We start from the raw sequence: 27,095 nt of genomic DNA, 5'->3' as shown, positions 1-27,095 counted from the left end.
ATTAATAGATGCATGATATTTATTATAGTTTAATTTATATAATGTAAATTTTAAGATCATATGTATGTATAAACCTTCTCTTGAATCAACAGATTTAAAATATGAAGTTTGGTTAAAGTATGTTTAGGCATTTTTCTGTGAAGCAGAAACAAATGATCATTCTGTTTGTTAGTTTGGACATTTTATTTTCATTAACTGAATAAATGAAATTTAAAATATAATTTTTTTGCAGTTTTAGATCTCCAAATATAATAGTCTAACAATAACTTTTAATCTGATTACCGGTGTTAATAAACATTCCCACTCAACAAAACTTTATCTCCAGTAACGCTTACATTTTTGGGAACAAATATTTTCGTCCTCGCCCAAGGTCTGCTTCAGATTAATTGAAAACAGGATTCAAAACTTAGAATGACTTTCCTTGGAACTTCAAATGTTGAGTTTCAAAATAAAATTGGAAAAAATGCACATGTTATAGAGCATTGGCAACTTCTTGCTCTTTGCATAGCACATTGCCGTCTGGCACTACATATGTGTGAGCCACCGGGAGGGAGGAGGAGTCCTCTCCTTCAGGCCACCTGTCTCTGACCTACTTTCTTGTCAAGGATGACGTTACGATCTGTTACGCGCTCAGTTACGCGTATGTGAGTGGAGGAGTGTCAGAGGGGTCGATGATAAGACGCGGCATAGTCGGATAAAGACACCATGAAAAACAAACAAGAGTTTATTTAACTACTTAACGAACTTAAATTTACAAAACTCTTTCTAATTCGCGTATGAGAGAGAGAGTTTACAATAAAGCGTTCATACCTCTTTCAATTATTTTGGAGGGCTTTTACTTTCTGGAAGGTTGATCGAGTTGAAATACCAGGTCTTCCGATAAATGTTGTACGGTAGGTCAGAGGGAAGTGATGGTCTGTCTTGGCCATCTGTCGGCAACTCCCTGATCAGTCACTCCCCCGAGAGGGGAAGGAGACGGGCTTTTATACCTTTTTGATGAGAAAATTTCTCAGGTGACCAATTGTCCTAGCAGTTATGGGGTTAAAGTTGGTGTTAACATGACAACAATCTGACGAATTTCGCCGATACTTATAAACAACACACGGTTTGATTGTGAGAATGTTTATAATTGAATAGAAAGAGTTAAAATTTTCTCATGTATTTTATATTTCGTTTCTTTAAGGTCAAGTTTCTTAGGTTAAAGGAAATTAACTTTATTAAAAATTTAAAGGGTTAAATATGTTTATAATTTCGAATTTCACATATGTGAAGAGCAAGAAGTTGCCAACGCTCCATAGCATGTGCATTTGTTCCAATTTCAAACGTTTGTTCCCAAAAATGTAAGCATTACTGGAGATAATGGTTCATTGAGTGTGGGAGTGATTAATAGTCTAACAAAATGAAATTTTGCATTTTAATAAAAAGAAGAAAAAATTTTGTTAAACCATTAAATAACAAGTTTTCTATCAATGAAACAAATTGGAATTCATAATTCCAATTTGTTTGTTCCATTAATTATTTATTTATTTTCTAATAAATAAAATGCAATTTTACGCATTTGTTGCTTTGTGGTGATTGTAAAATGTAACTAGTTTGAACAGTACTCTTTAACAAAACACTTGATATATAAGTCTTTTTAGCAATATTAATTATATTATTGTATATGTACATTGTAAGCTATTCTAAATGATCTGATAGAAAGCCAAAGTAATGAAACTTTTCAATTTTTCACAGGTTACCTTATTGAACGACGTGATTTATCTAGTCCAACAGGACAATGGATTAAAGCCAATGACTATACTCCTACTGACTGTGAATACACAGTTTTGAATTTAACTGAAAATAATAATTATGAATTCCGAGTATATGCGATCAATGCTGCTGGAAAAAGTGGACCAAGTCAATGTACTTCTCCTGTTAAAGTGACAGATGTTGTTGGTATGTTTTTATTTTACTATATATAATACTTAATTTTTGATATATTATTAATTTTATTATTAATATTTTATTATCAGATGGAGCAAAACCAGAATTTATAAGAAAATTAATTAACAAAAATACTAGTCTCAACAAAGGATTAACATTTGAATGTGAAGGAAGTGGTAAACCAATTCCAACTGCAAGATGGTAATTAAATTTATTCTCTGATTATTATTTCTGAATGTAAAGTTGACATTTCTATAAATTATTTGCAATCAAACGTTACTATAAAAATAGATTTATTCATAATTTTGTGACAGGTTTAAGAATGGCCAAGAAATTCATCCTGCTGGACGTATTAAGGCAGTAGCAACACCAGATGCTGTTTACAAGCTTATATTCTCAGAAATATGGGAATCAGATGAAGGCGAATATACTTGTGAAATTAGCAATCCACTTGGTTCAGAGAGATGTTTTGCTAAATTAACTATTGCCTGTAAGAAGATTTTTATTCATCTCAAATTTATAATTTATTCAAACATTTTAAACATAAAAATATTTACTTTTTGTTAATTTAGCTCCACCAAAAATAGAACGATGTCCAAATGAAGTTTACTTTCCAGAGAATGATAATGGCAAAGTTAAGATATTTTTCTCAGGCACAGCACCATTGGAAATTTCATTGTTCAAAGATGGTTTGGAAGTACAAGAAAGTCCTCATCTTAAATTTACAGTTTTTGATGATTATGTTATAATATTTGTGCGTGAAGCTTTGAAAAAGGATGAAGGAAAATATAAGTTGGTAGTCACTAATGCAAGTGGATCTGACAGTGGCTCATTTTCTCTTCATGTGACAGGTATAAATATATTTGCTTGACTCTAAATGATCTGTTGCAAATGAGAATATTTAAATATTTAATTCTTCAATTTTAGGTCTACCAGGACCACCTCAAGGTCCATTAGAAGTGTCTGATATAAATAAAAATACAGCTACCATAGCATGGCGACCACCTGCTTATGATGGTGGCCGTAAAGTCACTCATTATATTGTTGAGCGCAAAGAAACTAGTCGAAATCAATGGGTGATTGCATCAAGTTACTGTAAAGTAAGAGTTGATTTGATTTTGATACTTTGAATATTAAGGATAAATAATAATTTATAAATTTTATTTTTCTAGGATACTATTTGTACTCTTCAAGGATTAACAGAGGGTGGAGAATATTTATTCCGTGTAATGGCCGTCAATGAAAATGGACAAAGCAAACCTTTGGATGGCACTAATCCAGTTCTTGTCAAGTCACCTTATGGTAGGCAAAAGTATCATAAATTTATTTCAATCATTTAATTTAATAAAAATCATATGGTTTATATTTGCTCATGCTTCATTAGATTGAAGAATTCTATTATTTATTTAAAAATTAGAATAATAGTATATCAGATCAACACTTTAAAACTCAGTGCTGATCATTAAGAGATATCATCTAATGATATTAAACGTAATTATAACAGATTTCATACTCAATCGTTGGTTTGATTATGTGATTAAAGGATTTAAGAATGTAAATCAACTGAAAAATATTCTTTCAATGTCCAATCAAAATAAATCAATAAAACTATCATTTCTTGATTCTGTTAAAGCCCAAAGATGTTTGAACTTCAATTTTCAAATTGCAGACCTATAATTTCCCACTGTCATATGCCTATCCATTCATCCATTTTTTGTTAATCTAAAAAATGGAGTTAGATGCAAATAGAGACTAGATATGGAAAGCTTATGAGTTGGAGGTCCAATTAATTATATATGAACTTCTGGTCTGAAATGGAATTCATGTAATTTTTTAAAATTAAAAATGATTGACACAATGCAATTTTTAATGTTTCAATAATTCAGAAATATTTACCTTCAGATAGAATCTTTAATAAGCCATAGCAACATTAATAAATCTAGGCAACTTTTATGTTGTAATTTCAAAACTAGATGATATATGAGGATAAACTGAAGATGCTTCAAAAACATTTATTAGAATTACAATTTCTTGATTATGTCAGTATTTTTCATTGAATTAATTTCAAAGATGGCTCTTTATCAAATGTCCAATTTTTTCAACATCATAACAAAGTTTTTTATGTAATTCTTTTTATATGCATCTGTTAGCTAATAAATTATTTTATTATAAATAATTCTATATAGAGAAAATATTTATTAAAATGTAACTTTATACTATTTATCCTATCAAAATAACTATCATAGTAAACATGCATTGTTACAAAATACTATAGCAATATCTTTAAAAAGATTAAAAAAACTTTATTAAAATTATTAAAGACCCACCTTCTGCTCCTGGAGTTCCAGTTGTTACAGAAGTAGGAGGAGATTTTGTCAATCTTTCTTGGGATAAACCAGAATCTGATGGTGGAAGTCGTATCCAAGGTTATTGGATTGACAAGAAAGAAGTGGGAACAAATACTTGGCAGAGAGTGAATCCAAATCTTTGCATTACAACTCAGATTAATATTTCCAACTTAATAGAAGAGCGACAATATGAATTTCGTGTTTTTGCTGTGAATGAAGCTGGAACCAGTCCACCATCCTCTAACTCTAGTTCTATACATATTAAAGATCCAAATGGTAAGTTCAAACTTAGTGTTACTACTACTACACTAATAATCTAAAATTTTTTTGAATATTTTATAATTTATGTTATTTAAAATTTTAGCACCACAACCACCAGAGTTTATTATGCCACTAAGAACAATTATGGCTGTAGAGAATAAACGAGCAGAATTCTCTTGTAGAGTTACTGGAAATCCAAAGCCCCATATTACTTGGTATAGTGTTTTTATTTATATGTCTAAAATTCTAATACAGTTGATTTCTTTCACTTTCAACTTTTTGAAAATTTAGATACAACCATATTACAGATTATATAATAATTACACAATGAATTAATTTAAAAGATATTTATAATCTATTAGTTACATATAACTGTATTATTAATTTTTTTAATAAAGCCACACATTTTTATTTATATTTAGTATCAAATAAAATTTAAGACTTTTAAAAATTTTCGATAAACACTTAAATTATTATTATAGTATAACAGAAATATCATCAGTAATATTTAATAAAAAGTTTTTCCAAAAATATATTATTTATATTTCAAAGATATTTTATGAAATTCAATAAATCAGTTGAAGCAAAATACTTAAAAATTACTTTATAAGAGTTAATAATTAATAGAAAGAGTATAAGATGATGATAAAGATTATGTGGTTTTATGACTTGCATGAAATTGTTCTAAAATTATATTAACAATATGTATATAAATTTTGAAATTATCTCTATTTCAGGTACAAAGGCATGCGAGAATTATTTGAAGGAGGAAAGTATTCAATGTTGAGAGATAAAGAAACATATACTTTAGTTATCTCTGAAGTTTATGGAGAAGATGCTGATGAGTATTGTTGTAGAGCAAGCAATAAGGGTGGAACTAGAACTTCCAGAGCAGAATTACTTATTAAGAGTAAGAGTTTAATGTAAAACTAATATAAAAATATAATCATTTGGATAAAATTTATTAATATATATTTTACAAATTTAATAGCTGCTCCTCACATTCATGTTCCTCCACGATTCCGAGAACTAGCTAACTTTGAGAAGGGAGAAAATATAACTCTTAAGATACCTTTCACTGGTTTCCCTAAACCAAAATTAAAATGGTCAAGGGAAGGAGAAGAAATTGAGAGTGGTGGTCATTATGATGTACAGCTTGGTGAACGTCATGCTATTTTAGTCATTCGTGATGTTACAAAATTGGACAGTGGTCCATACAGACTTGTTGCAGAAAATGAATTGGGTGTTGATTCAGCAATTATTAAGATACAGATTAGTGGTATGTTAATATATAATTTCTCCAATTTTTAGATCATAAAAAAACCATCACATTTATCATAAAATATTTCTTTGCTAGGTTTAATTATCATTTATAGTAAAACCTGTGTAAACTGGAATTGCACAGTACTGAATTATTTTTTACATTTTGAACAGTATTTACTATTTTTTCTTTTTTTTAACCTTAATTTACACTATATAAATGCCACACAGTTAAATTCGTTTTTTTTAAATAGTGAAATCACTTTTGTATACACATACTTTTATTACTGGTCTTAATCCAAAGTGATTCCAATTAAATACGGGAGTATTCAAATCAGGAATTGAAAACTGTTTGATTGTGAAAAGTTCTTGTTGTTCCCAAGAACTTCTGCTAAATATTAGGAAATGGATGCTATTCTTATGAGCTCACACAACAGTGAACAAGCAAATTCAAGTACCAAGAATTAGCTCTGCCATCTGAAATTTGATCATATACAGTAATACAGAGACCAAGTTATTTTGTGATCAGATTTCTCGAGGAATTTTAATACTCTAAATGTTTACTTTAATCAACTTGTTTTTGAATACCTTGGTATGAGTTAGTTACTAACTATTCCGTACAAGACAAATTGACACTGTGTTACCTTATTCTCATTCTTTTCATCAAGTTATATTCATTGCTTGTTTTGGATAACTTATTTGAGTCTTGAAATTTCTTAATTCTTAAAAGTATTCAACTCTGCCTTTGGGTAAGTCCAACAAAGACCTTCTGTCCATATGTCCCCTCATCATGTGATCTTAGTTTCTCTGACAAGCTTTGAAATCATTCTTGGAATACAGTTTGTCATGCTCTGCAATGACCATTATACCTGGAGACAATTTTACTTATTTATCTGCAAGTGGAATCTTAAGTGTTTGCTTTATCCAGATTAAATTACATTCTTCGTATCCAAAAACCTCTATTCATTTCCATGTTGGATGTGTGGAATTTAACACAGAAAATCACACCATTCCAAAGTTTTTCTGTTTAGTCAGGTTTTACTAGAAAATTATTCTACAGCAATTTATAATATTTCATTAAAATCAAAAATCATTTTTATAATTTAAATTAAATTATCAAAAATACATATTACAGATAAACCAGATCCCCCCAGATTCCCAATAGTTGAAAATATTTCTGACGATTCAGTGACTTTATCCTGGAAACCACCACTTTGGGATGGAGGAAGTCATGTTACTAATTATCTAATTGAGAAGAGAGAAGTTCCATTAAGCAGTTGGATTAGGTGTGGAAATACCAGGTAAGTATTAAGTATTTTACTTTGTAAAGTATGTTGTAATGATGTAAATTCAGAATTATGAATGAGCTATTTGTTTGTTTAGATTTTTATATCATTTGGTTTCTGGTTTAAATCCTGGTAAAGATTATGAATTTAGAATATATGCAGAGAATGTTTATGGTAGAAGTGAACCAAGTGATCCAACTACTGTAATTACTACAAAGCGTAAGTTTAATTGGTGAAGTTTTTCAAAGGATTAGTCATATATCATTAAATTAATTTTTAATGAAATAACTTAATATATTCTAGAATCTGGAAAGGATAGACATAAGCGAAAACAATATACTGGTGAGTAACAATCAAATATAATTTAACCTTATTAAAACATTAATAATTATGATTAATAAATACATTTTTTTACTTGCAATTAATAGATGCATCTGGTCGAAGAGTCAGGGGCAAGCCTGAAGGCAAAGTTACAAATTACGATCAATATGGTATAAAAATTTAATTAATTTCTATAATAAAATTTTATTTTTATGAATGTTTTATCAAATAATTTAATTTTTTGTTATAGTATTTGATATTTATGAAAAATATATTCCTGGACCTGTTGATATAAAAACATCCAGTGTTTATGACTTCTATGATATTTTAGAAGAAATTGGAACGTATGTGTTAATATTCAGTATCACAATTTAAAAAATAAAAGATACTTAATTGATTTATTACATTATTACAGAGGTGCCTTTGGTGTAGTTCATCGATGTAGAGAAAAACGTACAGGAAACATATTTGCTGCTAAATTTATCCCAATAACACACCCATTGGAGAAGTCTGTAATTAAGAAAGAAATAGATATTATGAATCAATTACATCATCCTAAATTAATTAGATTGCATGATGCTTTTGAAGATGATGATGAAATGATACTGATTTATGAATTGTATGTATACAGTTTTAATTTCTATGTAATATTTTTTTTTATAAATTACTCTATTATATATTTATTTATGAAACATTTTAAAATATTTTTAGTATGGCTGGAGGAGAACTTTTTGAAAGAATTACTGATGATAATTATAAAATGTCTGAAGCAGAAGTTATCAATTATATGAGACAAATATGTGAAGGAGTAAAACATATGCATGAGAAAAATATTGTCCATTTAGATATTAAGGTAAATTTGGTTGTATTACCTAATTAAAATATTTGTGTAATTTAAATATATTTAATTTTTACACTGGATTTTTGCTTATAGCCAGAGAATATTATGTGTCAAACTAAAACTGGAAATAACATTAAAATGATAGATTTTGGACTGGCTACAAAGTTAGATCCTAAAGAGGTTGTGAAAATATCAACTGGAACGGCTGAATTTGCTGCACCAGAAATTGTTGATAGGGAACCTGTTGGTTTCTATACTGATATGTGGGCTGTAGGAGTTCTTGCTTATGTTTTGTATGTCCTATTTACTATCTTTTAAAAATATAAAACCTATGTATAAGTTATAATTTTGAAGAGGAAATATGACTTTATAAAATGTATTTTTTTAAATAGTAGAAGTTTGTTAACCTGACACCTACGGTATGATGAATGGTGCTGGATTACCAGATATTTTTGTATATTTACAAAAATTGATAAACTAGATATGATCTGAATATTGCAGAGGTTGCTGTACATTTTGTAATAGTATATACTATGTTCAGTCCAGCAGAAACAAAGCTGTAACAAAATGAGTTGTGATCAAGAAAAATATCACTCTTGACTGCCTAACATGTAGCAGTGTGGTTGGCCATACCCCACCTGAGATCTTCAGTGCATCTTGTGTCCAAATAAATTCTGATTTGCAAAATAGTAATATATTGGACTGTTTTTTCAGAGGGTGCCAGATTAACAGACTCTTAAAATATTAATTTATAAATTTAGACTTTTTAGACATAATACTGAAACATTTTTCATTTACCAACATCTTTTTAGCTTGAAATAAAATATGTTACATTTTGTTTGTGGTATTTTTCTAGAATGAGTTGATTAAATATGATAAACTTAATATTGATATGCTAGGGAAATTGTATTAGTTAATTTTATTAGTTGCTTTTTATCATTTCTTTTAGTAATAATTTCATTATAAATAAACAAGATATTCATGTTGCTTTTTTCCTTAAACTAGCATAACCTGATATATTATTGTAAATGTGGCTTATAACATGCTATAGAAATGTTGAACACAATATATGTATAATCATTAATTAATCTGTTAAGTTTATTCAATCAATTTGCTGTGCAGGAAAATATATGTAAAAAGTTTTGTGCAATTTCCATCACAATCATAATTCAAAAATATTTTTTTGTATGAAATGTTCTTATACATTACTGGGATATTTTATTTTCTTACTTTTNGGAGACGGGCTTTTATACCTTTTTGATGAGAAAATTTCTCAGGTGACCAATTGTCCTAGCAGTTATGGGGTTAAAGTTGGTGTTAACATGACAACAATCTGACGAATTTCGCCGATACTTATAAACAACACACGGTTTGATTGTGAGAATGTTTATAATTGAATAGAAAGAGTTAAAATTTTCTCATGTATTTTATATTTCGTTTCTTTAAGGTCAAGTTTCTTAGGTTAAAGGAAATTAACTTTATTAAAAATTTAAAGGGTTAAATATGTTTATAATTTCGAATTTCACATATGTGAAGAGCAAGAAGTTGCCAACGCTCCATAGCATGTGCATTTGTTCCAATTTCAAACGTTTGTTCCCAAAAATGTAAGCATTACTGGAGATAATGGTTCATTGAGTGTGGGAGTGATTAATAGTCTAACAAAATGAAATTTTGCATTTTAATAAAAAGAAGAAAAAATTTTGTTAAACCATTAAATAACAAGTTTTCTATCAATGAAACAAATTGGAATTCATAATTCCAATTTGTTTGTTCCATTAATTATTTATTTATTTTCTAATAAATAAAATGCAATTTTACGCATTTGTTGCTTTGTGGTGATTGTAAAATGTAACTAGTTTGAACAGTACTCTTTAACAAAACACTTGATATATAAGTCTTTTTAGCAATATTAATTATATTATTGTATATGTACATTGTAAGCTATTCTAAATGATCTGATAGAAAGCCAAAGTAATGAAACTTTTCAATTTTTCACAGGTTACCTTATTGAACGACGTGATTTATCTAGTCCAACAGGACAATGGATTAAAGCCAATGACTATACTCCTACTGACTGTGAATACACAGTTTTGAATTTAACTGAAAATAATAATTATGAATTCCGAGTATATGCGATCAATGCTGCTGGAAAAAGTGGACCAAGTCAATGTACTTCTCCTGTTAAAGTGACAGATGTTGTTGGTATGTTTTTATTTTACTATATATAATACTTAATTTTTGATATATTATTAATTTTATTATTAATATTTTATTATCAGATGGAGCAAAACCAGAATTTATAAGAAAATTAATTAACAAAAATACTAGTCTCAACAAAGGATTAACATTTGAATGTGAAGGAAGTGGTAAACCAATTCCAACTGCAAGATGGTAATTAAATTTATTCTCTGATTATTATTTCTGAATGTAAAGTTGACATTTCTATAAATTATTTGCAATCAAACGTTACTATAAAAATAGATTTATTCATAATTTTGTGACAGGTTTAAGAATGGCCAAGAAATTCATCCTGCTGGACGTATTAAGGCAGTAGCAACACCAGATGCTGTTTACAAGCTTATATTCTCAGAAATATGGGAATCAGATGAAGGCGAATATACTTGTGAAATTAGCAATCCACTTGGTTCAGAGAGATGTTTTGCTAAATTAACTATTGCCTGTAAGAAGATTTTTATTCATCTCAAATTTATAATTTATTCAAACATTTTAAACATAAAAATATTTACTTTTTGTTAATTTAGCTCCACCAAAAATAGAACGATGTCCAAATGAAGTTTACTTTCCAGAGAATGATAATGGCAAAGTTAAGATATTTTTCTCAGGCACAGCACCATTGGAAATTTCATTGTTCAAAGATGGTTTGGAAGTACAAGAAAGTCCTCATCTTAAATTTACAGTTTTTGATGATTATGTTATAATATTTGTGCGTGAAGCTTTGAAAAAGGATGAAGGAAAATATAAGTTGGTAGTCACTAATGCAAGTGGATCTGACAGTGGCTCATTTTCTCTTCATGTGACAGGTATAAATATATTTGCTTGACTCTAAATGATCTGTTGCAAATGAGAATATTTAAATATTTAATTCTTCAATTTTAGGTCTACCAGGACCACCTCAAGGTCCATTAGAAGTGTCTGATATAAATAAAAATACAGCTACCATAGCATGGCGACCACCTGCTTATGATGGTGGCCGTAAAGTCACTCATTATATTGTTGAGCGCAAAGAAACTAGTCGAAATCAATGGGTGATTGCATCAAGTTACTGTAAAGTAAGAGTTGATTTGATTTTGATACTTTGAATATTAAGGATAAATAATAATTTATAAATTTTATTTTTCTAGGATACTATTTGTACTCTTCAAGGATTAACAGAGGGTGGAGAATATTTATTCCGTGTAATGGCCGTCAATGAAAATGGACAAAGCAAACCTTTGGATGGCACTAATCCAGTTCTTGTCAAGTCACCTTATGGTAGGCAAAAGTATCATAAATTTATTTCAATCATTTAATTTAATAAAAATCATATGGTTTATATTTGCTCATGCTTCATTAGATTGAAGAATTCTATTATTTATTTAAAAATTAGAATAATAGTATATCAGATCAACACTTTAAAACTCAGTGCTGATCATTAAGAGATATCATCTAATGATATTAAACGTAATTATAACAGATTTCATACTCAATCGTTGGTTTGATTATGTGATTAAAGGATTTAAGAATGTAAATCAACTGAAAAATATTCTTTCAATGTCCAATCAAAATAAATCAATAAAACTATCATTTCTTGATTCTGTTAAAGCCCAAAGATGTTTGAACTTCAATTTTCAAATTGCAGACCTATAATTTCCCACTGTCATATGCCTATCCATTCATCCATTTTTTGTTAATCTAAAAAATGGAGTTAGATGCAAATAGAGACTAGATATGGAAAGCTTATGAGTTGGAGGTCCAATTAATTATATATGAACTTCTGGTCTGAAATGGAATTCATGTAATTTTTTAAAATTAAAAATGATTGACACAATGCAATTTTTAATGTTTCAATAATTCAGAAATATTTACCTTCAGATAGAATCTTTAATAAGCCATAGCAACATTAATAAATCTAGGCAACTTTTATGTTGTAATTTCAAAACTAGATGATATATGAGGATAAACTGAAGATGCTTCAAAAACATTTATTAGAATTACAATTTCTTGATTATGTCAGTATTTTTCATTGAATTAATTTCAAAGATGGCTCTTTATCAAATGTCCAATTTTTTCAACATCATAACAAAGTTTTTTATGTAATTCTTTTTATATGCATCTGTTAGCTAATAAATTATTTTATTATAAATAATTCTATATAGAGAAAATATTTATTAAAATGTAACTTTATACTATTTATCCTATCAAAATAACTATCATAGTAAACATGCATTGTTACAAAATACTATAGCAATATCTTTAAAAAGATTAAAAAAACTTTATTAAAATTATTAAAGACCCACCTTCTGCTCCTGGAGTTCCAGTTGTTACAGAAGTAGGAGGAGATTTTGTCAATCTTTCTTGGGATAAACCAGAATCTGATGGTGGAAGTCGTATCCAAGGTTATTGGATTGACAAGAAAGAAGTGGGAACAAATACTTGGCAGAGAGTGAATCCAAATCTTTGCATTACAACTCAGATTAATATTTCCAACTTAATAGAAGAGCGACAATATGAATTTCGTGTTTTTGCTGTGAATGAAGCTGGAACCAGTCCACCATCCTCTAACTCTAGTTCTATACATATTAAAGATCCAAATGGTAAGTTCAAACTTAGTGTTACTACTACTACACTAATAATCTAAAATTTTTTTGAATATTTTATAATTTATGTTATTTAAAATTTTAGCACCACAACCACCAGAGTTTATTATGCCACTAAGAACAATTATGGCTGTAGAGAATAAACGAGCAGAATTCTCTTGTAGAGTTACTGGAAATCCAAAGCCCCATATTACTTGGTATAGTGTTTTTATTTATATGTCTAAAATTCTAATACAGTTGATTTCTTTCACTTTCAACTTTTTGAAAATTTAGATACAACCATATTACAGATTATATAATAATTACACAATGAATTAATTTAAAAGATATTTATAATCTATTAGTTACATATAACTGTATTATTAATTTTTTTAATAAAGCCACACATTTTTATTTATATTTAGTATCAAATAAAATTTAAGACTTTTAAAAATTTTCGATAAACACTTAAATTATTATTATAGTATAACAGAAATATCATCAGTAATATTTAATAAAAAGTTTTTCCAAAAATATATTATTTATATTTCAAAGATATTTTATGAAATTCAATAAATCAGTTGAAGCAAAATACTTAAAAATTACTTTATAAGAGTTAATAATTAATAGAAAGAGTATAAGATGATGATAAAGATTATGTGGTTTTATGACTTGCATGAAATTGTTCTAAAATTATATTAACAATATGTATATAAATTTTGAAATTATCTCTATTTCAGGTACAAAGGCATGCGAGAATTATTTGAAGGAGGAAAGTATTCAATGTTGAGAGATAAAGAAACATATACTTTAGTTATCTCTGAAGTTTATGGAGAAGATGCTGATGAGTATTGTTGTAGAGCAAGCAATAAGGGTGGAACTAGAACTTCCAGAGCAGAATTACTTATTAAGAGTAAGAGTTTAATGTAAAACTAATATAAAAATATAATCATTTGGATAAAATTTATTAATATATATTTTACAAATTTAATAGCTGCTCCTCACATTCATGTTCCTCCACGATTCCGAGAACTAGCTAACTTTGAGAAGGGAGAAAATATAACTCTTAAGATACCTTTCACTGGTTTCCCTAAACCAAAATTAAAATGGTCAAGGGAAGGAGAAGAAATTGAGAGTGGTGGTCATTATGATGTACAGCTTGGTGAACGTCATGCTATTTTAGTCATTCGTGATGTTACAAAATTGGACAGTGGTCCATACAGACTTGTTGCAGAAAATGAATTGGGTGTTGATTCAGCAATTATTAAGATACAGATTAGTGGTATGTTAATATATAATTTCTCCAATTTTTAGATCATAAAAAAACCATCACATTTATCATAAAATATTTCTTTGCTAGGTTTAATTATCATTTATAGTAAAACCTGTGTAAACTGGAATTGCACAGTACTGAATTATTTTTTACATTTTGAACAGTATTTACTATTTTTTCTTTTTTTTAACCTTAATTTACACTATATAAATGCCACACAGTTAAATTCGTTTTTTTTAAATAGTGAAATCACTTTTGTATACACATACTTTTATTACTGGTCTTAATCCAAAGTGATTCCAATTAAATACGGGAGTATTCAAATCAGGAATTGAAAACTGTTTGATTGTGAAAAGTTCTTGTTGTTCCCAAGAACTTCTGCTAAATATTAGGAAATGGATGCTATTCTTATGAGCTCACACAACAGTGAACAAGCAAATTCAAGTACCAAGAATTAGCTCTGCCATCTGAAATTTGATCATATACAGTAATACAGAGACCAAGTTATTTTGTGATCAGATTTCTCGAGGAATTTTAATACTCTAAATGTTTACTTTAATCAACTTGTTTTTGAATACCTTGGTATGAGTTAGTTACTAACTATTCCGTACAAGACAAATTGACACTGTGTTACCTTATTCTCATTCTTTTCATCAAGTTATATTCATTGCTTGTTTTGGATAACTTATTTGAGTCTTGAAATTTCTTAATTCTTAAAAGTATTCAACTCTGCCTTTGGGTAAGTCCAACAAAGACCTTCTGTCCATATGTCCCCTCATCATGTGATCTTAGTTTCTCTGACAAGCTTTGAAATCATTCTTGGAATACAGTTTGTCATGCTCTGCAATGACCATTATACCTGGAGACAATTTTACTTATTTATCTGCAAGTGGAATCTTAAGTGTTTGCTTTATCCAGATTAAATTACATTCTTCGTATCCAAAAACCTCTATTCATTTCCATGTTGGATGTGTGGAATTTAACACAGAAAATCACACCATTCCAAAGTTTTTCTGTTTAGTCAGGTTTTACTAGAAAATTATTCTACAGCAATTTATAATATTTCATTAAAATCAAAAATCATTTTTATAATTTAAATTAAATTATCAAAAATACATATTACAGATAAACCAGATCCCCCCAGATTCCCAATAGTTGAAAATATTTCTGACGATTCAGTGACTTTATCCTGGAAACCACCACTTTGGGATGGAGGAAGTCATGTTACTAATTATCTAATTGAGAAGAGAGAAGTTCCATTAAGCAGTTGGATTAGGTGTGGAAATACCAGGTAAGTATTAAGTATTTTACTTTGTAAAGTATGTTGTAATGATGTAAATTCAGAATTATGAATGAGCTATTTGTTTGTTTAGATTTTTATATCATTTGGTTTCTGGTTTAAATCCTGGTAAAGATTATGAATTTAGAATATATGCAGAGAATGTTTATGGTAGAAGTGAACCAAGTGATCCAACTACTGTAATTACTACAAAGCGTAAGTTTAATTGGTGAAGTTTTTCAAAGGATTAGTCATATATCATTAAATTAATTTTTAATGAAATAACTTAATATATTCTAGAATCTGGAAAGGATAGACATAAGCGAAAACAATATACTGGTGAGTAACAATCAAATATAATTTAACCTTATTAAAACATTAATAATTATGATTAATAAATACATTTTTTTACTTGCAATTAATAGATGCATCTGGTCGAAGAGTCAGGGGCAAGCCTGAAGGCAAAGTTACAAATTACGATCAATATGGTATAAAAATTTAATTAATTTCTATAATAAAATTTTATTTTTATGAATGTTTTATCAAATAATTTAATTTTTTGTTATAGTATTTGATATTTATGAAAAATATATTCCTGGACCTGTTGATATAAAAACATCCAGTGTTTATGACTTCTATGATATTTTAGAAGAAATTGGAACGTATGTGTTAATATTCAGTATCACAATTTAAAAAATAAAAGATACTTAATTGATTTATTACATTATTACAGAGGTGCCTTTGGTGTAGTTCATCGATGTAGAGAAAAACGTACAGGAAACATATTTGCTGCTAAATTTATCCCAATAACACACCCATTGGAGAAGTCTGTAATTAAGAAAGAAATAGATATTATGAATCAATTACATCATCCTAAATTAATTAGATTGCATGATGCTTTTGAAGATGATGATGAAATGATACTGATTTATGAATTGTATGTATACAGTTTTAATTTCTATGTAATATTTTTTTTTATAAATTACTCTATTATATATTTATTTATGAAACATTTTAAAATATTTTTAGTATGGCTGGAGGAGAACTTTTTGAAAGAATTACTGATGATAATTATAAAATGTCTGAAGCAGAAGTTATCAATTATATGAGACAAATATGTGAAGGAGTAAAACATATGCATGAGAAAAATATTGTCCATTTAGATATTAAGGTAAATTTGGTTGTATTACCTAATTAAAATATTTGTGTAATTTAAATATATTTAATTTTTACACTGGATTTTTGCTTATAGCCAGAGAATATTATGTGTCAAACTAAAACTGGAAATAACATTAAAATGATAGATTTTGGACTGGCTACAAAGTTAGATCCTAAAGAGGTTGTGAAAATATCAACTGGAACGGCTGAATTTGCTGCACCAGAAATTGTTGATAGGGAACCTGTTGGTTTCTATACTGATATGTGGGCTGTAGGAGTTCTTGCTTATGTTTTGTATGTCCTATTTACTATCTTTTAAAAATATAAAACCTATGTATAAGTTATAATTTTGAAGAGGAAATATGACTTTATAAAATGTATTTTTTTAAATAGTAGAAGTTTGTTAACCTGACACCTATGGTATGATGAATGGTGCTGGATTACCAGATATTTTTGTATATTTACAAAAATTGATAAACTAGATATGATCTGAATATTGCAGAGGTTGCTGTACATTTTGTAATAGTATATACTATGTTCAGTCCAGCAGAAACAAAGCTGTAACAAAATGAGTTGTGATCAAGAAAAATATCACTCTTGACTGCCTAACATGTAGCAGTGTGGTTGGCCATACCCCACCTGAGATCTTCAGTGCATCTTGTGTCCAAATAAATTCTGATTTGCAAAATAGTAATATATTGGACTGTTTTTTCAGAGGGTGCCAGATTAACAGACTCTTAAAATATTAATTTATAAATTTAGACTTTTTAGACATAATACTGAAACATTTTTCATTTACCAACATCTTTTTAGCTTGAAATAAAATATGTTACATTTTGTTTGTGGTATTTTTCTAGAATGAGTTGATTAAATATGATAAACTTAATATTGATATGCTAGGGAAATTGTATTAGTTAATTTTATTAGTTGCTTTTTATCATTTCTTTTAGTAATAATTTCATTATAAATAAACAAGATATTCATGTTGCTTTTTTCCTTAAACTAGCATAACCTGATATATTATTGTAAATGTGGCTTATAACATGCTATAGAAATGTTGAACACAATATATGTATAATCATTAATTAATCTGTTAAGTTTATTCAATCAATTTGCTGTGCAGGAAAATATATGTAAAAAGTTTTGTGCAATTTCCATCACAATCATAATTCAAAAATATTTTTTTGTATGAAATGTTCTTATACATTACTGGGATATTTTATTTTCTTACTTTTATTAGTAGTACACAGGTATATTGTTTATTTCAAAAATTATTTTTTTTATATCTTTTATATTAGTTTTGCATAATTATTGATATATTATAAATTAAACATTATATTTATCTATTAGACTTAGTGGATTGTCGCCATTTGCGGGAGATGATGATGTAGAAACCCTAAAGAATGTAAGAGCATGTGACTGGGAATTTGATGATGAAGCATTTGCAACTGTTTCAGCAGAAGCAAAAGACTTCATTAAGCGATTACTTACAAGAAATAAAGAGTATGTATTATTTTTTGAATATTAATCTGTTTTCAATAATATGAATATAATACTTCTAATAAGATAAAAAGTTCATAATTTCTTAATGAAAACTTCTATTGTTTATTTGTTTAACACTACAGCTTTTAAGGATTATTTTTTTTAAAGAACCCTGAACATTTTTAAATTTTGATAAGGAAAAATTATCATAAAGTACATTAATAATAAACACTAATTTTTTTAAAGTTGAAGGTTATCATCTTTATTCACAGCTGCAAACTTTCTTGATTTGGTGAGATTTTCTTGCTCTTTTCTCTCTAACATATTGTCATTTTTCTGTAAATTTTTACAAAAGTTTCCTTATTTGAGAAAATTTTGTGATATTAAAACTTATTTTAATCATATTTCAAATTTAATCACTAAATAGATAATATTGTTTGTGCAAAAATGCAAACAATGAATGAATTGAATTTATAATATAAAATGGAACATGTCATATAATAATGTAATGGTAATTCAACATGTGTGTGATAAATGTAACTTAAATTGATTTGAACTATATATTTTATAACCCAATTTGCATGCAATTTACACCAATTAAATTAACTTTTTCATTAAAACAAATGCACATTTGTCAATAGTTATTAGCATCATATTTTCACTAAATATACATTATTTGATGTTGGATAGAATTTCTATTTCAATTTCCTATTTTAGGTTCTCTCTATATGATTACAGAAAGTAAGAATGTGATGGTTGCATTTTATAAAATATTTTCAACAAGTTAAAGAAATATACACATTAGAATATTGAATAAATTGATTAAATTAGTTGAGTTATTGCAGAAGTTTTTAGCAATATAGAAATTATTTCATATTTCACTTTATATCTATTAATCTAACTACTCTGGTGTTCAAAATTATGAGAATTTGCACATTTTAATGAAATTTGGTGTGGATACACAGTTATATAAGAGAAAAAAGTATATCATACAATAGTCATGGTATTGTAAGCTCGCCGACCTTTAGGGGGGGAAAATTAATCCCGTGTCAGGATGAACCTAAGAGATGTTTGCATGTAGGTGTGGCAAAGGAAACAATTGATGACAAGTGTCTTACAAAGTTAAAAGCCATTTATTTTGTAGCATTTAAGCTTACATCAATGTTTGACAGTTCCAAATCTTGGTGATCCTTCAGAGTGGCAAGAGTTTGTTCTATCGGTTGTAGCTCCGGAGCAGATGAGGTGGACAGATGAGGGTGATCGGCGGAGATACTGTGGCATCCTAAGTCAGTGACAACACAATTTAAAGAGCACTACCTTTAATCCAGAGGAAGACTGTCTTTTGACCTTGAATTTTTGATTTTTATAGTTTTTCTCCCACTATTCATATTTCTGATTGGCCCCTCGACCCCTTCTTCACTTCCTGATTGGTCTCTCTTTTGTTTCCAGGTGAAAATAGAGACCTGATCAGGTAACGAGAAAGGTCAGATTCAAGGTGTCAATTTGACATCTTTTTGTCAACTGTGCCCTAAGATTGTTGATAGAACCATAAGACTTGTGCTCATAATTTAGCCCATTGTTTGTGATTTCTGTCATTTTGGAACTTTAACAATCATAAGCAATGTTTTTCCATCCATCAAATCTTTACCCTTTTCTGAAATTGTTTTCCTAGATTGACAGTTTATGAGCACTTGAGTCAGTTCTATCTTCTGGTTTGACATTGACAGATCATTTAACGTGTGTTGAAGTCATTGCGGGACTTATTGTTTACATTTTGTGTTGCATTGTTTAAAGGGTTTTTTTCTCTCTCTCTCTCTCTCTCTCATATAACTATCATCACCTTTGATTCGACTTGACAATAGCATTTTTGCTCCCAACATGTAAAAATTAAATTTTATTTTGATCCATTCTGGAACCTCACAGTTTGCATTCATGATTGTCAATAAAGCTAATCAGTGCAGGAATGTCCAAATTTGGGAAAAACCACATTGCAAGATCAAACATAAAATGACTGAGAGAGGTGACCAAATCCCATATTAATCATACAGCTTTCACATTGCGACTTCATACTGGAAACAAGGCAGCTGGTGAGTCCCTGTAGCAATCAGTCCCACTCCTTCAGCAATGCACTGTTCAGCTCCTGGGGATTGAGAACTGCAATTGCTCTCCCAAGAGTGTCTCAGACATGTTTAATAGGGTTTAGGTTTGGAGATCTGGCTGGCCATTCCATCTGGCAAATATCCTCACTTTCAAGATACTCATTGATCAGGTGAGCCCTATGTGGACAAATGTTGTCACCCATAAAAATGAACAGAGGGCCAACTGCACCCCTGAAAAGTCAAACATAAGATAAGATAAACAGCCATCCAATGTGATGCATGCCCAGATTATGATGCCTCCACTGCCATAGCTGTCCCTTTCTCAGTTGTTGGAGGAAAGGTATTGGGTCCCAGGTTCTCTCCAGATGAAGGTATGTCGAGAATCCATGTCCAAGCTGAATCATGACTCATCTGTGGAGAGAACATTACCCCACTGAAGTCTGGTCCAAGGTTGATGTCTGCACCATACTAAAGGCACTCTCGTGTTTTCTGAAGTGAGTGTGATGCAAACAGTGGGTCTTTTGGCAAAAAGTCCTCTCATGAAGCCTCCAGGAAACAATGACAGCATGCAGCTTATGAGATAGCTGTGAAGCTGTAGCAGTCCTAAGGCACCTCACTGAAAGTGCCAAATAATGATCTTCATTGGCCTTTGTGGCTCTTGGATGACATTGCCCAGGCCTTCTTGATATGGATCTGGTGTCCTTAAACTGTTTCCACAAATTGCAGATAACACTGGATGTTACATTGAGCTCTGTAGCAACTTGCATTTGTGATTGCCCCACCTCCAATCTACTCACAATTCTTCACCTCATTCCATCATCAAGATGTTTGTGGCTACTCATTTTATCCAATTGCTTATGAAATTGAACCAACATTTCCAAGAAAAACGAATGTCACTGAGGAGTATGTGCAAACTAATTGCAGACAAAGCCATGTGTGCTTTCCATGTCCTCTGCTGTTAAGGCTCTGCCCACACATACTGTAAGCATACGTATTCAACACTAAAAATTCTTATTTGATGGCATAATTTGTACTTTTGGTTCATTACTTTTTGTTAAAATCAACAAAATCTGCAAATTCTCTTAATTTTGAACACCAGTGTACTTTTATGAAATTTTTGTGATATAACAAAAGAATTTCAAATATTTAAAAAGAAATTATTTCATATTCTTTTTTTGAATTTTGATCTCCAAACCTGTCAGTTAAAAACATTGAAAGGCAATTTTATTTTAGTAGAAATATATCTTTTGAACTGTAAAAAACCATATCAATAAAAAGTTTTATAATTATGGTGAGAAATTCTTCAAAAGCACAATTAGTATTAAGAATTACAGTATAGTTACTTATTATTTTGATGCAAGAGCTTATTAAACTGTACCAGATTATAGAAATATATTTGTGATTCTTATGATTCTGTAATAAAAACTCATTATACTTTATGAACTCTTAAAAATATTAAACCAGTATCATTTTAAAATATTGAATGAGAAAAAGATATTTTTAAATTGTAGGAAAAGAATGACTGCACATGAATGTTTAGAGCATGCATGGCTCAAGGTAATTATTATTACTATTATTACATATTGCATTTTGTATAATTCTTATAATATAAATGTTTAACCTAATTGTTATGGATATTTATAGGGTGATATAAAAGATTCTGCAACCATTCCAATTCCTAACAGAAGATACATAAAATTCCGTGACAGTATACGTGCAAGATACGTAAGTCATATTTTGTCTCAAAAATTTAAATGAAAAAAAATTGCCTTAAAATTAAATATATTTATTTCTTTTATTAGGGAGAGTATTGGTTTTCAAGTATTTTACCAATTGGTCATATATCAAATTACAGTTCCTTAAGGAAACTTAATCAAGATAAATATAAAATTGGAGACTTTTACTTTGGTAAATAATGTTAAAAATCTTATGTATATAAGATTTTTGATGCTTTTAATGTTAACTTAAAAAATTTTGAATTTTAGACCGTCAACAAGCTGCACCTAGATTTGTCATCAGACCTCAGAGTACTTTTGTATATGAAGGTCAAAGTGCAAACTTTTATTGTAGAGTCATTGCAGCAGCTCCAGCAGTTGTCTCTTGGTATTAATTTTGGGTTTTAATCAGGAAACCTTTTTAATATTCTATAAAATTTGTCTTTATATCTGTGCAATTACAGGTTCAGAGACAATTTGGAGCTACGTTTAAGTGTAAAATATATGAAGAGGTATCAAGATGATGATTATTGGTTCATAATAAATCGCTGTAAACTGGATGATAGGGGCGAATATATTATCAGAGCTGAAAATTCTTATGGTTACAGAGAACAACCTGTCTTGCTTAATGTTCATTGTAATTATTTTTTTTATTCAGTTATTTTATTCTATAGTGATTTTATGAATTATTTTAATATAATTAATTGTCCTTTAGCAATTCCAATAAGCATACCTGAAGTAAGGTTGGAAGAACCAGTCAGGTAATATATAACGAAAACATTCATATAAATTTGTATTAATTTCCTATCATTTTTAAAATTAATCATTTTCTAAAATTTTAGGAAAAGACAAGAACCACTTTATTTCAAACCTTGGGAAGAACCAAAAGATTCTCCACCCAATTTTACTTTCCTCTTGAGACCTCGAGTCATCCAGTCTGGTATTGGTGTTAAATTACTCTGTTGCCTCACTGGAAAACCCACTCCTGAGGTAATGTTTCATTTAAAATTATATTAAATTTACAATAATAAAATCATATTAACATTTGGATCCAAGTTATCAGAATTTGACTAAATTTTCTGCAATATTCTCAATCATCTGAATAAAACATGTAATAATTTCATTGAAAACAGTTTAATTTGTTAAAACTTGGGTGAATACTGACCAAAATTTTTGGGCAAGTTGAAAGTTATAATAGGAAAAATGGGCCTATCTCTAGCATTAAACCAGGAGTCGCCAAACTATGGCCCATGGGCCAGAACAGGCCCGCCACCACACTGTGCTGAAATGTGATTGATTATAGATACACTTACTATGTAAAAAAATTAAAATAAGTTCAAGTAAAAATGCCAGAAGTGGTCCAATCTGACTTTTGCATCTGACAATAATATAATTTTTATGAAAATCAATGAAATAAAAATTTCAGAGACTTTGGATATCAGAACACTTTTTGTGTAAGTACCTGCAATAAAGTTTCTAAGAAAAGTGATTACGAGCTTGAAGCAGTAATTGTGTTTGTGTATTGGTAAATAAATAAGTTGGTTTTCTTTATTTTTTTGTGCATTCAGTATACTGTATTGAACAAAATGGTTATGTGACCCGCATTCGTCATTCTGTCAGTTATCTGGCCTGCTGTGATAAAGTTTGGTGACCCCTGCATTAAACAATAGGCAGAAACATTATTTGGTGTGAATAAAATAACATATAGCAACAACGTACATAACTCACAAAAATTCACAACTTTGTATTATGTGGTTTCAAATCTTATATGCTGACTGGATACCACAAGCTTTCGATACAATCTGGCCATGTTAAATTCTTCGAATGACATCATGTGCATGCACTTGTTTGCTGCAGCAAACCTCCACATAAGCAAGCATCACACTGACAAATGGCTAGCCACTAGCTGTCAATGTAAAAGCTAACACAAATGATAAAAGATTTTACACATTAAAATAAATTATTATTGGCATATTTGTTCTCATATAAAAAGTATAGTGACAGTCAAAACTTTCTCTTTCTTAGCATGCTCTGCATGCGTAATTAAGCCCAGAGAATTTGCCCTTGTTTAAAACTTCATCCATATAAGATAATTATTTAAATGTTTATTTAAATTCTTATAATTCCATGAAATAAATACAGTGGGTGATTGGATAATGAACACTTTCACGAAAGATCTTTATGTTCGAACAACAAACACCTCACAGAACAAATACAAGAAGAAGCAATGTAAAATAATGAATAATGATTGGTCTTCTCTTGTCTTCAGGAAACAATTCGAAAGTTTTTGGAGCACGGGAGACGTTGACATCGACACTCAACGGATAGTATTCCTCAGAACTTTGAAACTCTCCCTTTTAATTCCAGTCTTTTATTTTTCTGACAGAAACAATTCTTTTGTAGTATTCATGAGAGTGGGCAGATGATGTCTGATGTTGCTGAGCAGTATGGCTTGAACAGATATACAGTAGGCTGCAGTTCAATCTTATCTAAAGCCCTGGTCACACTGCGATTTCCAGCTGCGCAGGTGACTGCAATCATGATGGTTGTTTCTGTTAATTAGTAATCCCCCTCGAAAACAGGCGTGACTGCAACCGCATCCAATCAGCAAACACCTTTGAGCCACGTCATATGGTGACAACATTGAAAATAGTTCATCCTCATGGTGGATAGTTAGAGGATTTAGCTTATTCGGACCCACGAATACCTGTGGGATTTTAATTTTTCGTTTTATCAAAGGTTTTATCTTTTTGCGTGTTTTCGCCAGCTATATCAAAATAATTGCCTTTTTTTCTTTTATTCATTCCAGAAAAGGAACTGCTTACCATTTTAATAAGAAAAGTGGCTAAAATTCCATAAATACTATGAAGTAGAATGTAAAATGTCAGTAAACTCACGGAAGTAGTCAAAAACAAGCTACTGTAATTTTATTGGTTTATTATAAGGTCAAGTGTTTCTGAGTTGCAACGTCAATGAACAATGTGTGACCACGAGAAGATGCATGTGACTCGTGCTTGTTGCAGTTGCGGTCACTTGCATGGCTGGAAAGCGCATAGTGTGACCAGGGCTTAAGAAAGATACAGTATAATCAAGAAGACTCATGCAGCTGAGTAACAAAAATCACGTCTGAGAAATAAAGAACATTGAAGAGCTCATAATGGAACCTGAAATGGATCTGATGACAGAAAAAAAACAAAGAACTCTTGAATGAAGAATGCCAAGAAACTCTGTGAGATATGTTTTCTTCTGAAAAAGAAGATTAATGTTGATATCTGCTATTTAAAAAGTAGGAGGATATCAAAACAACAGTCTTAGAATCCCATCCAAAACAGGGTGAGGTTAATAGGCTTGGGGGATTTCTACAATTACAATGCTATTAATTATTTCTGAAAAATCCTGAAGAAGAGAGAAAAGCAATTGACATTAGACAAATTCTTTAACCCCCACAAATGGAAAAACATGACTAATAAAAATGCAAGACTGTGTATATACGTATTTTTATTATTACATATATACTTTCTTACTACATTTATTTATTTATATTTTTTATGTTTTGGGGTCTCCAGAATGAATTAATCAAATTCCCATAAAAACCTATGGTAAATCGATAATCGGTTAATGAACAATTCGGATAGAGAATAGTCTTGGAACAGATTATGTTCGTTAACCGATCACCTACTGTACCATATTTTTTTGATTAAACCTAGGGGTTTATTATTAAAACACATATCCCCTACAGTTTATGTGAGTGTAGGCAAAACACACCGAAGGTACAGTACATAATGTATTCATTATGTCCACCATTACATATTATACACTTGTTTTATTGCCAGAACTAATCTTGACCAGTTTTTGTAAAATCGAAAACTAGTTTCAAAACAGTTTTGAATGAGGAATGAAATTAGTATCATTGTCTTTACATGTCTTTTTTGACTTTTAGTTGGCATTAACATAAGCTTGGATTTAAGATAATTTCATACATAATACGTATGAAATTACACACACTGAATTTTCCAGTAGTATAACATTATAATTTGCAAACAATAGCAATTTACCTTTTTAAAATATGTACAGTAGAGCATCAATTATCCAACTCAATTGGGGACTGGGGTTGGTTGAATAACTGAAAAAACAGATAACCGAAAAGTATGAAAAATACATTATTATATCTCGTGTAATTAGTATATTAGTATATCCCTATTAACCTACTTTGTATTGAATTTTCATCGATGTTAAGTCTAACAAAAACTTTTTAAAAATAATAATCGTTGCTATTGTGTCGTTAAAAATTATTTTTAAATTATTTTATTGCTTACAAAACAAACAACCACTCATAATTAGAAAATTAAGCCTCGTTTAAATACTGGCATCCCTTTCATGATTGAGCCAGTGTTGCCAGCTAAAACACCAAAAATTTAACGAAAATAATATTAAAGTAGCCAAGACATAGCCAAATATTATGGTGCCGCATCACCAGCGGACATTTGAATTTGCCGACTAGAACACGGTTGGTTAACCGATGTGTTGATCAAGGGTCGGATAATCAATGCTCTACGTGTATTTCATTTTTTTTTTGTGGAACAGTTTTAAACCTGAAGATGCCCATTGAAAACTGTAAAAATGTGTTTGTTTTTACATTAAATTACTTTTTGTGCTGGATTTTTGGTGTTGCCATTAATTCATTTGCTAAATACTTAAACTACAGCATTTACCAACTTCGAAGAAACACTTACCTGTTGTTGGCACAAATAGTACATGTTACAGGCAAATTTGTGAATCCTGGCTAATATTTACTGCAGTATTTTTAACAAAATGGGATGATAAAAATTAATTCTACTGAATTCAAACTGGTTAATCAATTGAAAATTTCAGGTTTTTGCTAACACACTAATCAAGATGTTCTCATTTGTGTCAGACACATGACAATATATCTGGTGATATGGAGTCACAGGCCTCAATCACATGAAAAAGGAGAATTATTAACATTATTAATTTTTTACATTAACAAGGATTGTTGAGGCCTGCAACTCCATATCATCAGACATTTTGT

General features: G+C 29.5%; 1 protein-coding gene across 1 annotated transcript in view; it reads left to right on the top strand.

Moving 5' to 3' along the window:
* LOC111615272 (twitchin-like) overlaps positions 1 to 27,095 on the top strand; it is a 263,599-nt gene that overhangs the window by 224,236 nt on the left and 12,268 nt on the right. The window contains exons 106-150 of the mRNA XM_023356687.1: positions 1,735 to 1,938; positions 2,016 to 2,127; positions 2,241 to 2,416; positions 2,499 to 2,777; positions 2,854 to 3,026; positions 3,099 to 3,228; positions 4,248 to 4,550; positions 4,639 to 4,750; positions 5,273 to 5,445; positions 5,527 to 5,814; positions 6,931 to 7,096; positions 7,179 to 7,300; positions 7,385 to 7,423; positions 7,510 to 7,572; positions 7,653 to 7,746; positions 7,818 to 8,021; positions 8,114 to 8,255; positions 8,337 to 8,540; positions 8,598 to 8,619; positions 10,185 to 10,445; positions 10,523 to 10,634; positions 10,748 to 10,923; positions 11,006 to 11,284; positions 11,361 to 11,533; positions 11,606 to 11,735; positions 12,755 to 13,057; positions 13,146 to 13,257; positions 13,780 to 13,952; positions 14,034 to 14,321; positions 15,438 to 15,603; positions 15,686 to 15,807; positions 15,892 to 15,930; positions 16,017 to 16,079; positions 16,160 to 16,253; positions 16,325 to 16,528; positions 16,621 to 16,762; positions 16,844 to 17,043; positions 18,100 to 18,252; positions 21,842 to 21,887; positions 21,975 to 22,055; positions 22,133 to 22,238; positions 22,316 to 22,433; positions 22,510 to 22,682; positions 22,761 to 22,806; positions 22,888 to 23,035. Of these exons, the coding sequence (XP_023212455.1) occupies positions 1,735 to 1,938; positions 2,016 to 2,127; positions 2,241 to 2,416; positions 2,499 to 2,777; positions 2,854 to 3,026; positions 3,099 to 3,228; positions 4,248 to 4,550; positions 4,639 to 4,750; positions 5,273 to 5,445; positions 5,527 to 5,814; positions 6,931 to 7,096; positions 7,179 to 7,300; positions 7,385 to 7,423; positions 7,510 to 7,572; positions 7,653 to 7,746; positions 7,818 to 8,021; positions 8,114 to 8,255; positions 8,337 to 8,540; positions 8,598 to 8,619; positions 10,185 to 10,445; positions 10,523 to 10,634; positions 10,748 to 10,923; positions 11,006 to 11,284; positions 11,361 to 11,533; positions 11,606 to 11,735; positions 12,755 to 13,057; positions 13,146 to 13,257; positions 13,780 to 13,952; positions 14,034 to 14,321; positions 15,438 to 15,603; positions 15,686 to 15,807; positions 15,892 to 15,930; positions 16,017 to 16,079; positions 16,160 to 16,253; positions 16,325 to 16,528; positions 16,621 to 16,762; positions 16,844 to 17,043; positions 18,100 to 18,252; positions 21,842 to 21,887; positions 21,975 to 22,055; positions 22,133 to 22,238; positions 22,316 to 22,433; positions 22,510 to 22,682; positions 22,761 to 22,806; positions 22,888 to 23,035 (6,914 nt within the window). The remainder of the gene's footprint in view (positions 1 to 1,734; positions 1,939 to 2,015; positions 2,128 to 2,240; positions 2,417 to 2,498; positions 2,778 to 2,853; positions 3,027 to 3,098; positions 3,229 to 4,247; positions 4,551 to 4,638; positions 4,751 to 5,272; positions 5,446 to 5,526; positions 5,815 to 6,930; positions 7,097 to 7,178; positions 7,301 to 7,384; positions 7,424 to 7,509; positions 7,573 to 7,652; positions 7,747 to 7,817; positions 8,022 to 8,113; positions 8,256 to 8,336; positions 8,541 to 8,597; positions 8,620 to 10,184; positions 10,446 to 10,522; positions 10,635 to 10,747; positions 10,924 to 11,005; positions 11,285 to 11,360; positions 11,534 to 11,605; positions 11,736 to 12,754; positions 13,058 to 13,145; positions 13,258 to 13,779; positions 13,953 to 14,033; positions 14,322 to 15,437; positions 15,604 to 15,685; positions 15,808 to 15,891; positions 15,931 to 16,016; positions 16,080 to 16,159; positions 16,254 to 16,324; positions 16,529 to 16,620; positions 16,763 to 16,843; positions 17,044 to 18,099; positions 18,253 to 21,841; positions 21,888 to 21,974; positions 22,056 to 22,132; positions 22,239 to 22,315; positions 22,434 to 22,509; positions 22,683 to 22,760; positions 22,807 to 22,887; positions 23,036 to 27,095) is intronic.

Source organism: Centruroides sculpturatus, unplaced genomic scaffold, assembly GCF_000671375.1.
Source record: "Centruroides sculpturatus isolate CEXI.00-Female unplaced genomic scaffold, Cexi_2.0 scaffold167, whole genome shotgun sequence".
Classification (NCBI taxonomy): Eukaryota; Metazoa; Arthropoda; class Arachnida; order Scorpiones; family Buthidae; genus Centruroides; species Centruroides sculpturatus.
Note: the sequence above shows the minus strand (reverse complement) of the source record. Positions and strands in the feature narration are given on the sequence as shown.